General features: G+C 37.0%; 1 protein-coding gene across 4 annotated transcripts in view; it reads left to right on the forward strand.

Moving 5' to 3' along the window:
- The window catches only part of LOC145996058 (uncharacterized), a 502345-nt gene that overhangs the window by 489294 nt on the left and 512 nt on the right, over nt 1–12539 (forward strand). For all 4 annotated transcript variants that reach the window (XM_083132275.1, XM_083132276.1, XM_083132278.1 and 1 more), the window contains 2 exons: nt 1875–2014; nt 6250–6336. In XM_083132275.1, the coding sequence (XP_082988401.1) occupies nt 1875–2014; nt 6250–6297 (188 nt within the window). In that variant the 3' untranslated portion in view covers nt 6298–6336. The remainder of the gene's footprint in view (nt 1–1874; nt 2015–6249; nt 6337–12539) is intronic.

Here is a 12539-nt window from a genome sequence, read left to right on the forward strand (position 1 = left end):
ATAAAACAAAATTCTCTCAATCCGTTTACTTTGTTAATGTCCTTTGCAGAACAATCTGTCTGACAGACGGAAGATTATTACAAGATAAGGCCAGCTGCACACCAGATCCGACACGACGCGATGAATCATTTTTGTTGCAAACCGACTCTGGGGAACATTTAACATGGGGCTCTTATCGCCTGCCGCACACCGGACTCGAGTTACCTCGAGTCACTTTGCGACGGCTTGCGACAAAACAGGGAAGGTCCCGGGAATTTCGTCTCGTGGGAGCACGATGCGACAAAACACTCTGTGCATGTGTGAATCCTTTCTTCTCACCACACCACCTGCATGTGCCTCATCACTGTATGGTTTAACATCATATATATATATATATGTAAGTTTGACAGTGCGGTCAAGGTTAAAAATAAAGCTTGATACAGAAGCTAATCGTTCTTGTGCAAGCGAGGCCTCTGCTGTACAATTATTTATCAACTGAGCACCATCATAAGGACAAAATTGATGTGCTATGGAATGAATTGGCACACACCTATGAATTACATTACAATTACATTACGTGTAAAAAATAGGCTTATTACAAATTTTCTTGTAATGTACAAAACATATCGTAAATTGTACAAGAAAAACAATCTTCAAACCAGTTTGATATTTATTGCTCGAATAACTATGTGGTTGCAGAATGCGAATTAAACATTTTACTTTTTGGAGAAAGGCAGCGTTTAAAGTGGACCGGAACTCCATTCTTGCAAAACTTGGTTCCTGCTGTGACATTGGATATACATTTTTTATATTTAATGCACCATACAAAAGTCCATTCTTTATTACATTAATCCTTGTATGAATAGATGAAAGGGATAAAAGAAAGTTCTTGTACTAAATTTGCCTCCTGTCAGTGAGTGGACTGGAAATGTAGAAACAAATTGTACGGTACATTGCGGTGAGTGCTGTTCGTTTAAGATGCAAATGAGAACCTAATTTCCTGAAAAGACAGATGTGATAGTTCTTGTGTTTATACATTTACTTTGGATGCAATAATAATACAAATCAACATGTATGCATGATCATTTATATACCACAATATTTAGAGCAGTTCTTATAATAAACACAATAACAAATAATAACAACAAACCAACTTGTAGAGGACCAAAAACTTTTTCTCCAGAAAAAAAGCACTGATAACAATAATAAATATTTGTTCCTCGTGTCGTGTTGCTTTGTGTACCATTGTATTGCATTGCATTGCATCGCATCGCATCGTGACTCGTCCTGTCAGATTCGGAGTTTGAAATTCTTATACAGTTAACAATTTTTCGTTTATGAGTATATCCCATAACATTTGTATATCCCATAACATTTGTGACTTGTGTTTGTAGATGTATTTCGAGTCTGAGTATTTGGAATGGCAAATGTAAACACTCAGCATGTAAAATTAAATATTTTAAATATATATAATTAAATTTAATTTAATTATAATTTTTTGATACATTGGAAACACACGAACCCTTTATATTTTGAGTATATTGAATACATAATACATAAGATTTAAATAGGGAAATCATCTGCTTGTTCACTTGAATTTTTTTAAAATTTACCCTTGAAAACTGGGAATTATACTTGAATTTTATATAATATACCTTCTACCTTGATTATGTATAATACTTGAATTTTTACGCACATGACAGTTTTAAATTGTTGACTCTCAAGATAAATATCGTTACATTTAATTGAAAAAACTGAGGTACTTGGACATGGAATGCCTCTTTACTATTATGCCTATACCAGATACATATAAGTGCATCACTTTGAATGTAATAATGTTTTAATTTTTGTTTATGGTGACAAGTTTGTTTGATGACACAAAAAATTATTTTCAGGTGCAAACTTCAGTGCAAGATCATCGAGGATGCTGACATCACAGGACGGGCTTCAGGATGCATGTAGTGATTGGACTCACCGTTCAAGAAACAAGATTGTTCGGGATTCTGGAATGGATTGGTTGCACTTTGAATCCAATGTAAGTTCTTCATTATTTGGATTTGTAATGTAAGAGACATTCAGACCAAATAAGTAAACAGCACTTTTCACTTGGAAACAAATGCAACCTTTCCCTCTTGACCACCACAATCTGCTCTTGTTGCTTGTGTGTCACTTGGACAGGACTGTTTATGTCATGTCGCCTTGGTCTGTTGGTCGCGCATATCCAGTGAATGCTTTCTTACACACTACGGAGACCCATGTTGCTTGTTTCATAGAGAGGGGCAGTGATTTATCTGTACACCCAACACATAAATTTTTCTCAACACTCCCCTAATACTTTTGACATAGGTCCAATTTCAGTGTGTCTACCAGTCATGAAATTATGCTTGTGGTCAAGAATTTTTGCTGTTTTTCACAGTATAGTGATTTTACATTGTACTGGTGTTGAGTGTCAGTTTCCAGAAAGCACCGCACAATTTTGGCTAACTGGCTGCACTCCACCCTGACCCAATTTATCCGAAATTTGTCAGTTCCTGCATGGTGCCTGGTTAAGAAACAGATGCACGAAGACTATATACACAAATATTTAATTACTATAATACGAATACATGATGGACTGCACAATATACACGAAGTTCAGTAACTTCGGCTGTAGAATGTGCATCTACAGTGCACTTGAAACCATGTGCAAGTGTCACGGTTCCTCTCATGAAGGCTTTGTTACGACGACTGCTCACCAACGCCCAAGCAGAGAACACATGTGAGTGTAAATATTCCCGTTCTTAAAGTATGCAGGAGGTTCAGCAGTTTTTACTCCTACATAATAACAAATTATTTTACACTGAATGAATATATACAAAAAGAGAAAGAAGATAAAAACACTAATAATACACATTATATTGTTCACTGAACAACTGGGATTTGACAAGAGTGAATATTTGGAAATCTAAAATTGTATTGACACAAAGAAAAAACCCTCTCCTTTGCAAACTCTCATATTATCTTCACATGGCCAAACTTTGCTCTGATTTGCTGTTTCACAGAATCCAGTCGAAGAAAGCCAGTAGCCATTAGAACATGTTCTATTCCTCCCAACCAGTCAAGCAGTCAGCCAGGCAGCCACCACTTCCGGTCAGGTAGCCTGTTCAGCGCCAACTAACTGGTTTATCCAGTTCCGTGTGATTCGGCCCTTTTTTCAGTAGACATCCTGAATTTGTGCTTATTTTGCATTAAATTCACATGCATGTAACATTTATAGACGCCTGAATCTATGCTAATTGTATTGGAGCATGTTTCTGTTGTGTTTAATGGCACCTAAGTGCTTTTGTGTGTGTGTCCAAATTTACATGTGTTTTATTCTTTTATCACCATTTATATACGTGTTTGTGATTAGTAAAACAAGGAGAAAAGCTATGGCACATGTTAACCAATGAGGTGAGAGGATACAAGAGATTATTCCATACAGTTTTTGTTTGAAAGCTATTGAAGGTGGGGCTCATCCACCTTAAATCAGTGGAAATTCTTCCATGGCAAACATAAATACAGAATAATGAATACGCATTTACAACATTTGCAGAATCAATATTGATAAGTAACATGCCGTATTTCCCAGTGGCCTGTTCTGAAAATTTGACCTTGTTTACCATAACAATTCTCATTTATTGTACATATTTATTATATACTATCTGATTACCCGGCTTTGCCCGTGTATTTATTTATCCCAATCTTCTATTAGACAGGAAAATAATGAATTGTAACTATAGTGTAAAATGTTACTAATTTTATTGACAGGTATTTAAAAGTATAAGTACAGTATACAAATTATAAAGTAAAATCTTTCACAAATTCACTATACTATTAATTTAACTCAAAATTAGATTATGAACAACATTTTCAGTTTCACCTCCAGGAGCAAGAATAAATAAATTGAACGGCATTGGGAGTGTCACTTCATCTTAGCGACCCCGAAAACTATGGATTCCACACTAATATCGGTTGTTTTTGATTATTTTTACATGTCACCCCATTCCCACCCCCACCCCTAGGGGTGCCAGAGGGTTCATACCCCCACAGTATTTCTTTCCACATTGCAAGTGATATGTGTACCAAGTTTGGTTGAAATTGCTCCAGGTGTTCGAGAGTTATGCCAGAACAAACATACATCCATATATATATATATATATATATAGACACACACACACACACACACACACACACACACACCAGGTGTATAAGCTTAAATCTGCTGTTTTGTAGTCAGAAAAACACATGGTTTGTTCATAGAAAGCAACAAGAAATTTCAAAGTACTTGCCCTCGCGAGCTACACATTTTGCCCACCTCTTGGGCGATTTGTGGATACCACGCCAAAAAAAGTCCTCTTTCGAGGCAAACCACTCATCAAGCCATTTTCGGACGTCTGCATACGAATCGAAGTGCCGCTCAGCGAGGGCGTGGGCCATCGACGAAAACAGATGGTAGTCGGAAGGGGCCAGGTCTGGTGAATAGGCGGGATGGGGTACCACCTCCCACTTGCGTGTCTCCAAGTAGTTTTGGTCTTGACGTGTGCGATGGGGTGTTGTCGTGGAGGAAAATCAGCTTGTCATGTCTTTGTTGATAATCTGGCCTTTTGTCACACAGAGCACGGTGCAATTTGATCAGTTGTTAGTGGTAGCGGTGGGGAGTGATAGTTTCACCAGGTTTCAACAGCTCAAAGTAGACGATACCCTGTTGATCCCACCAAACACAACAATCGTCTTCCGGCCGAAGCGATTTGGTCTCGAGGAAGATGTTAATGGTTGGCCGGGATCAACCCACGATTTCTGGCGTTTAGGATTCTCGAAATATATACACTTTTCATCGCCAGTCACAATCCAATGCAGGAAAGACTTTCTTTTTTGTCTGGCAAGCAAGATTTCGCATGTGTTTTGGCGTCTCTCCAGCTGCCAATCGGTCAATTCATGCGGCACCCATTTTCCGCATGGAAATGGCTGCTTGAGTAACACCCAATTGCTTGGCAAGCATCTTTTGCGTTTGGGTATCGTCCTCGTCCAAAAGAGCCTGCATTGATGGTCCACAACCTTCCTGGGCCGATTTTCATGCTTCTTGTCGCTCAGGTCAAAATTGCTGTCTTTGAACCGACGAAACCAATCCCTGCATGGTGTTTCCAATACAGCACTGTCACCATAGGCCTCCACAAGCATTCGATGCGATTCGGCAGCCGATTTCTTCAAATGGAAGCAGAAAAGCAATAGCTTCCCGCATATGCTCTTTATCTGGCACAAAACTAGACATGCTTACCACAGGAACACTGTCTGTTGTTGTCTGCACGTGCTGACGATGTGCACTGATTCGTGTTGGCAGATGTCCAACTCATACAAACACCAGGTATGGCATGCCCATGGTAGCTTCATATGCTCACTAACGCCATCTATGAGAAAACAGCAGATTTAAGCTTATACACCTGGTGTATATATATATATATATATATAAAATCAAAGAAGGTAAGAGGAAACACTCACCGGACAGTAGAAAAATTTCTAAATTTTCGCTAACTTCGTAGCATCATCGGTGTGAGGAGAAAGAGACGGAACCGGACAAACATAAAGTAGATTAATAACTAAAAAATGCTTCTGACTGAGTCGCTTTGTTTACAATACATTGGCATGTTCTTTTTCCAAGAGGGAGAAGAAAAAAATGTTTACGAAATCACATAGTTGTAGTGTTTACATTATAGAAAATCACAGTTGTATTCTTTACATTATAGATTTTCCCTCTAGTTTATGGTTGTTATAAGCATTTAACATATTTTTTGATGCAACATTTCAGAACACAGGTTCCCTTTATCAGATACTCATTTGTAGTTTGATCAATGTTACAATTATCCTATTTATCACTTAAATTTATCCTATTTTCACAATGTGTCTTACATCAAAAGATGTGTTTAAGTGCTTGCAATAACCATAAACTACAAGAGGAATTGTATTACATTTTAAACTATTGCATTGAAATTGCCAATTTGTCTAAAAGTTTAATTAGTAATAAAATAATTTAAAATCTTGCATTATTGTATTTAATTTTTTATCTTCATTGTATTTTCTAATTATAAATTTGCTTCTGGAAACTTTTATTCTGATTAAATTATTTGAACATTTCTTTTGGCATTATCTTTCATGTGAGTGTGTTGAAATGCAGATAAAATGATTTTTCAGACACTTATTTACCTGTCAGAGAAGAACAAGTGTAGTTGTTACAAAAAGCTTGATGTTTTACAGATTTTGCATGGGGTGGAATTCAGATCTAGTGCGAAAACAAGAAGTTAGCTACACTGGCTGATCTGCTAGTGAAGGATGACTTAGCAGGTAAGAACATTTTGCATTGTCTGAATACATAAATCAAAAACATATTTTTAAATTAATTATGAAGTGTGGTAACATGGACAGTAGGAAAAAATGTGTTAAAAAATATTAATACTATTTTTGTTTGAGGAAAATCTTATAAACTTTGACTAAGGTTATTTGTGCTTATCAACAATTAATACTGGAATATTCTGCCCTGTAGTGGAACTTTTATGCTGAAGATAGCTTCACAGCCACAATTTTTGTATCTACCTGCTCATATTAGAGGCTGCATTTGAAGTAAATTTCTGCTCTTCAAGCATTGCCAACCCAGATTATATACCTCTAAATTGGAACTGTTTGCACTTGCAGAATTAAATTTCTTATGCTTCTATATATACATGCATGTTGTTCATGCCACAAATTTTCCATATCTGCCCACTTGACATTTTAATATCTTACATTTGTAAAAATTTATTTACATATTGTGTAAGACTGCTAACCTGCTTTCAACACAATGGACAATGACATATTTTGACCTCATTATAATTTGTAATCAGTTACCATATGCCTAAATTTTGAAGAAGAAAAATTGACAAATTGGAATTTATATACTGTAGGGCTCCTCTCTCTGATCAAATTTTACAGAGTATATTTAATACTCTGTGAACACTAGAGTTGGAAAGATTTGTTGCTTATAATCTTTCCTCTTGCCTCCATATCATCGTTTATTTGGAGTTGTTTTGGAAACCTCAACAGGCAAGAGTCTCCAAATTGTCCATGTTACACTACTACATAATAGTTGCTTTGTGAACAATTAAATTAATATCAGTTAACCTTAGCGGGCGGACCTCTCACGCATCTTACTTTTGAACAGAGTCTGTGCCATTTCAAGCCCGTGCTTTTCAAACTTGCAGCAAAATACAAAAGAAAGAAAAAAATATCGTAACTTAAGAACTAATTGTTGTAGAGAGATGAAATTGGTTTTGTTTTCTTTCTTAAACACAGGGCTTGTAGCAGAGTTAAAATTTTACATTGTGCCTTTCAATAATTAGTGTTAAAGGAAGAGGAAAAAGAAGGAAGTTGGATTTTTTTATAAAAAATAACATTACCTCCTTCAATAGACCGAAGTGAATGAAAAAAAATTAGTATGTAGTGGTGGAAACAGTGAAAAGTTTTGTTGAAATCAGACTGATACTTCTTATGTAAAAAATAATAATATAAAGTGGCAGTGTTGCCAGCTTCAGGACAATATCTGTAATTTTGCTTCTAGCATTGGCCCTATGGATGCTGGATGGACCAAATTTGGGAGGAAGCACGGCAAAAGGTCACTCTATGAGGATATGCATGTGCACATGCTGCAAATTTTGGGGAAGAGAAAAACAAAAGAAACCTGGAAAATTTGGGGTTTGAAAATTTTGCGGAAAATTTAGAACTTTGGACCTTTCTCCTGCTTCCCTCCCTGGACCCCTTAATTGCTGGATGTTACTTAAAATGTTGCTTTTTACTCAAAGCATAATCAGTGTCTATTAAGACTTGAACTAGTTGCAAGCGGTAGGGTTTCATTTGTAAATGTTTCAGCAGAACCTGCCAGACAGTTTTCTGTGGAAGTTGAAGTTCTCTCGCTGCCCGGTAGGTGGACTTCTGTGGACTCCGCACGAAACATGTGCGCACTCGTTCCATTGTCTCTTCCCCAGTCGATGGACGGCCAGTCGGTTTTCGTTTACAGATGCAGCCCGAATCTCTGAAATGTTCATACCACTTACGAATAGCCTTCCCTGTAGGTGGTTCTCTTGTGATATTTGGTACAGAAATGCCGTTGCACACTAATCACAGACTTGTTCACATGATAATCAAGCACACAGAAAGATCTCTGTTCTCCAGTCAACACCATTTTCCTGCTCGCTGCTGACTCCTACTGGTAGAAAGTGGAAACACTGCGTGGAAACTAAACTTTGAAAGTTAACCTTTCGAAGCGCATGTCTCACAATAACATATGTTTATTAGATTTCACTGAATAAATTTCTGTAATCGGGTCCATCATTTTGACTTACCCGGTACAACCTGGTCATAAAATAACCTACGACAACTTGGGGTTTGTCATGCTGACCACACATCACCCTCGTAACTCGTTGGACGATCTCCCCCTTTTGGTGGGAGTGAGGCTGCCAGTCGGTTATTATAAGCTGCTGCAGGACTTTTCACGTGTGCCAGTTAAGACATTTTTCGAAGATTTCTCTCAGTGCTTTTTCAAAAATGTCTTTAAGATCCAGTAGCATTTTGATATCTCAGCGATATAATTGTATTTTGTTACTATAAACCTGTATATTTTTCAAGAGTAATGAATGCAATGAGTCCTGCACCATGAACGTGAGGCCTAAGGTGCAAGCTTGGGGCTCAGGCTACAGGATGTGTGCTGGTTTCTACTGGGGAAAGTGTAACAACTTTCCTCCTGAGATTTTGGCCTGTGTATATGGGACCGGTGGCCACCCACCATCATGAGGAAATTGGGAAACTATGAATGAGTAGCATAACCCATTCATGTAAACCTACAATGACTGGGGGTTCTTTGTGCTGACCTTACATCTCCCTCTAACTGGCCAGTCCAAGTGAGGCCGGCAGTCGGTAGGCCCTGGCCCTCACATGCTGTTGCACCATGGGTTTTGACAAATTCAATAATAATACACACGTCTTTTGGTTCGAAAAACAAATGTCTTAGAAATAATAGTACAATTACTTGCAAGCAGTTAACACAAAAAAATTGCTTTCTATCTGTGCATATTACATGTTCTTTACCTTTTTTTTTATTCCTTAACTAATATTGCTGTTTTCCTCCTCATGCAAGGGCCATTGGAGGAATAGTTCAAGTAGTAATAGAGGGCTCTGACAACCAGTATTTCCTATTTGCTTTAAAGAATTTGGCCTCCTCAGATGGCACTGTTGTCTTGTGATCGAGGGTCCAGGTTCAATCCCTGGAGACAGTGCAAAGTGGTTTGGATCCGACCTTAAACTGTGGATTCAATCCTGATTACCCTGTGTGAGCATGAAGTGAACTTACATGCTTTGGACAATTGTTTTGAAGTTGTTCTGATTCTGTTCTGGGGTTTTTCCTGTTTATTTCAGTCCACGTGCTGGTGATATTTCCTTCGTTTTTATATTTGTCCCTTCTGCTATAGTGTGGTGGCTTATGTAACGGTATTTTACAAAAGTGAGACCTCAGCATTTTGATGGCACAGTGGTAAATGATCCAATATACTTGGGTTGGAAATTTAACCCATGTGAACATTCTATACAACAATGCTGTATAGAAGCCATGAAACTGAACCGGTGCTTCTCACTTATACCACTTGTTAGATTGATACCTAAGCTACCAGGACAGATGCTCAATGTGCAGTATTACTGTTCATTTTTAGAGCATAACCTGTGACCTGCATTGCGAAAGAAGAGGGGACACTTTCTGCTGAATCCTCCCGTCATTTTGCAGGACAATGCTTGGGTGCATGTAGCTCAACCTGTGGCTGATTTGTTAGCTCGATGAGGGTGGTAGTAGCTCTACCAGCCCTGTGACTTTGATTTGATCCCTAAGATGAAGCTTTCAAACTATTCTAGAGATTCTTCAGGCAATAGACCGCTCCATTCAAGCCATCAATAGAACAAGCACTGCTTCAGAAATACAGGGTGGCGCAAAAGTCAGTTTACCCATACACAAGTTCAAGTTTTTACACAGAATTCAAGTATATGTACAAAATACAAGTAGATACACAAAATTCCAGTGTCAGTGGTTTTGTTCAAAGTGTCCTCCATTGTTTGCAACACATTGTGTGCAATGATGAACAGCAGAATTCCAAATACGATGCAGTAAACTTGTATCATTATTGATGACATGAAACACATTGATAATTGAGTTTTTCAGTGCATCCAAATCTGCCAGTGATGATGAGTATACCATATCCTTAACAATTCCGCACAAAGCAAAATCGCATGGTGTCAAATCACAAGAACGCGCAGGCCAATCAATGGTACCACGGCATTCTATCCACTCTTCAAATGTGTCATCTAAAAAAATCGAACATCACGTCCATAATGTGGAGGAGCTCCATCTTGCTGCAATACAAAACTAAATAAGTAAGATTCCAGGGCAAAATTATGTTTTCCAATTTCTCTTGCAGATATATAGCCAATATTCGAACACATATATTCAACACCTGCTATAAAAAAATATTGTTGTTCATCAAGTTTATATGCCAGCAAAATATTCTTCTCCCATGAAATCGCTATTCCTCAATCCATCAAAACTTCAATTATGATCCCATAATTTCTTAACCCTTTCCTCCCCAAAATTAACATTCTGGAAACAAATTCACTCCAGCTTAATTTCTCACTGCGTACAGTGAACTGCTAATCAATTGTATTTACAAATATCTGAATGAAAACACTACAAAATGTATAAAATCTCTCCCACAAGACTTAGGGTTCCATGACTTCTGAAACACCATGTATAAACAAACAATGGACAGAATATACTTGGAATAAATCTACAAGGAAGTAAAATATGCAATGTAATGAAAAGTACAAACAAAATGAATTTAAATGTAAACCAACAGTAGATGCCACATTTACAATAACACAAGGCAAACTATGTGATAGAAAAAAAAAATAGGTTATCTTTCCCTAGGCGTCACATGAGCAGCATTCTTTGCTGAGAATGTATTCCATAGAATGCATCTCCAGGACCTCGGAGATTGGCAAAAGATAGTGTTAAAATATTTTTATTTGTAATTAAATGCGTACTATTAGGTGACCTTTCTTGTAAAAAATAAACTTAGTCACCCATCTACCTTTCAATGTAAAACCGTATTTTACTGCATAATCGTCGCACAGTTTTTTCAGTTCAAAAATTAGTTTATAACCTTTCATCGTGTAATTGTCGCATCACATAACAAAACAAACAACAGAAGTGCAGAATCTTTAGACACACAAGATACAATTTTGTAAATTCATGTTAACTTTCTTTTCAGACCAGAAAAATATTCTAAACTGTCACAAAGAAATTATCTGCGTTGATTTGGACTATTCAACTTTTTGTCAATTTTTACATATATTCACGAGTATTCCATGCATCCTAATCTTGCAAAGACAGTTGAAGCTAGTAACAAATGATTCTTAAGAACTGTTAATAATTTAAAATAAAAAAATTAAAAAAAGCTTTCAATAATGGATTGCGACCAGGGTGCCTGAAAATTTTCACTGGGCACTTGAATTTTTAAATTCATACTATTCAAGTTCGCTTACAAAAATCTTTCATTACCCTCTTTTTTTATGTATCATGTGTATCAAATTAAATCAGAATAATGAACATAACATTGTGAAATTTGGCTAGGAACAGTGCAAAAATGTACAATCTGCTGTGATATGGTACCATATATTAGAATGTATTGCATAGTTATTCATGCTGTTACCACCTAAGTCTTCTTTACGAAGGCCACTCCGACACAAGAATTAATTACTTTTAATACAATCTTGCATTAATTAATAAATGTTTTAAGATCATGTCTCATAGCATCCTTAGCCTGTATTTGAAAGAAGAAAATGCTGGCTCCTGAAGCACTTTTAATTTTTCTCTATCCCCCACAAATGGCATAACATCTGTGACGATTATGCAGTGAAATATGGTATATATGTGTGCAACCTTTCGAACTGAAGTGTGTTGCTCTGACTGGGCCACTTTCTCAATGGCATGAATCATGTCGCTTTGGTGTGAATTATAATGTTTCCATGATATGAAAAACTCAATATGCTGACCAAGGCAGAAATTTATTTTATTATAAAACAAACTAAACGTAACATTTCAACCTTCTAGCAAGATCTTCTTTAGACTCTGCACCAAGTACAAACGTAACAAGGTACAAAATAGGCCGACATATATACACAAACATTACTCCCCTCCAGACTATTAGAAAGTTGTTCTGGAACATTCTAGGCCTTTTAGGTGAAAGTACAGTTGACAAGGGAAAGCCACCTGCTGTATTCCAGTATTCAACTCAAATTATTAGCATCAATTTATACCAAAACTACATCAGAAATAAAAAATAGTTTTGTCATGTAATATTGGTACAAACTCCACGGAAACTCAAACTTTGTGAACAATCAAAATGCCAGAAAATTATCGGCAAATACTTTCCACACCAAAATCCACAAAGTGCTGCACACAACATCTGCTGATCTCA

This window comes from Lepisma saccharinum, chromosome 12, assembly GCF_977018435.1.
Source record: "Lepisma saccharinum chromosome 12, izLepSacc3.1, whole genome shotgun sequence".
Taxonomy (NCBI): Eukaryota; Metazoa; Arthropoda; class Insecta; order Zygentoma; family Lepismatidae; genus Lepisma; species Lepisma saccharinum.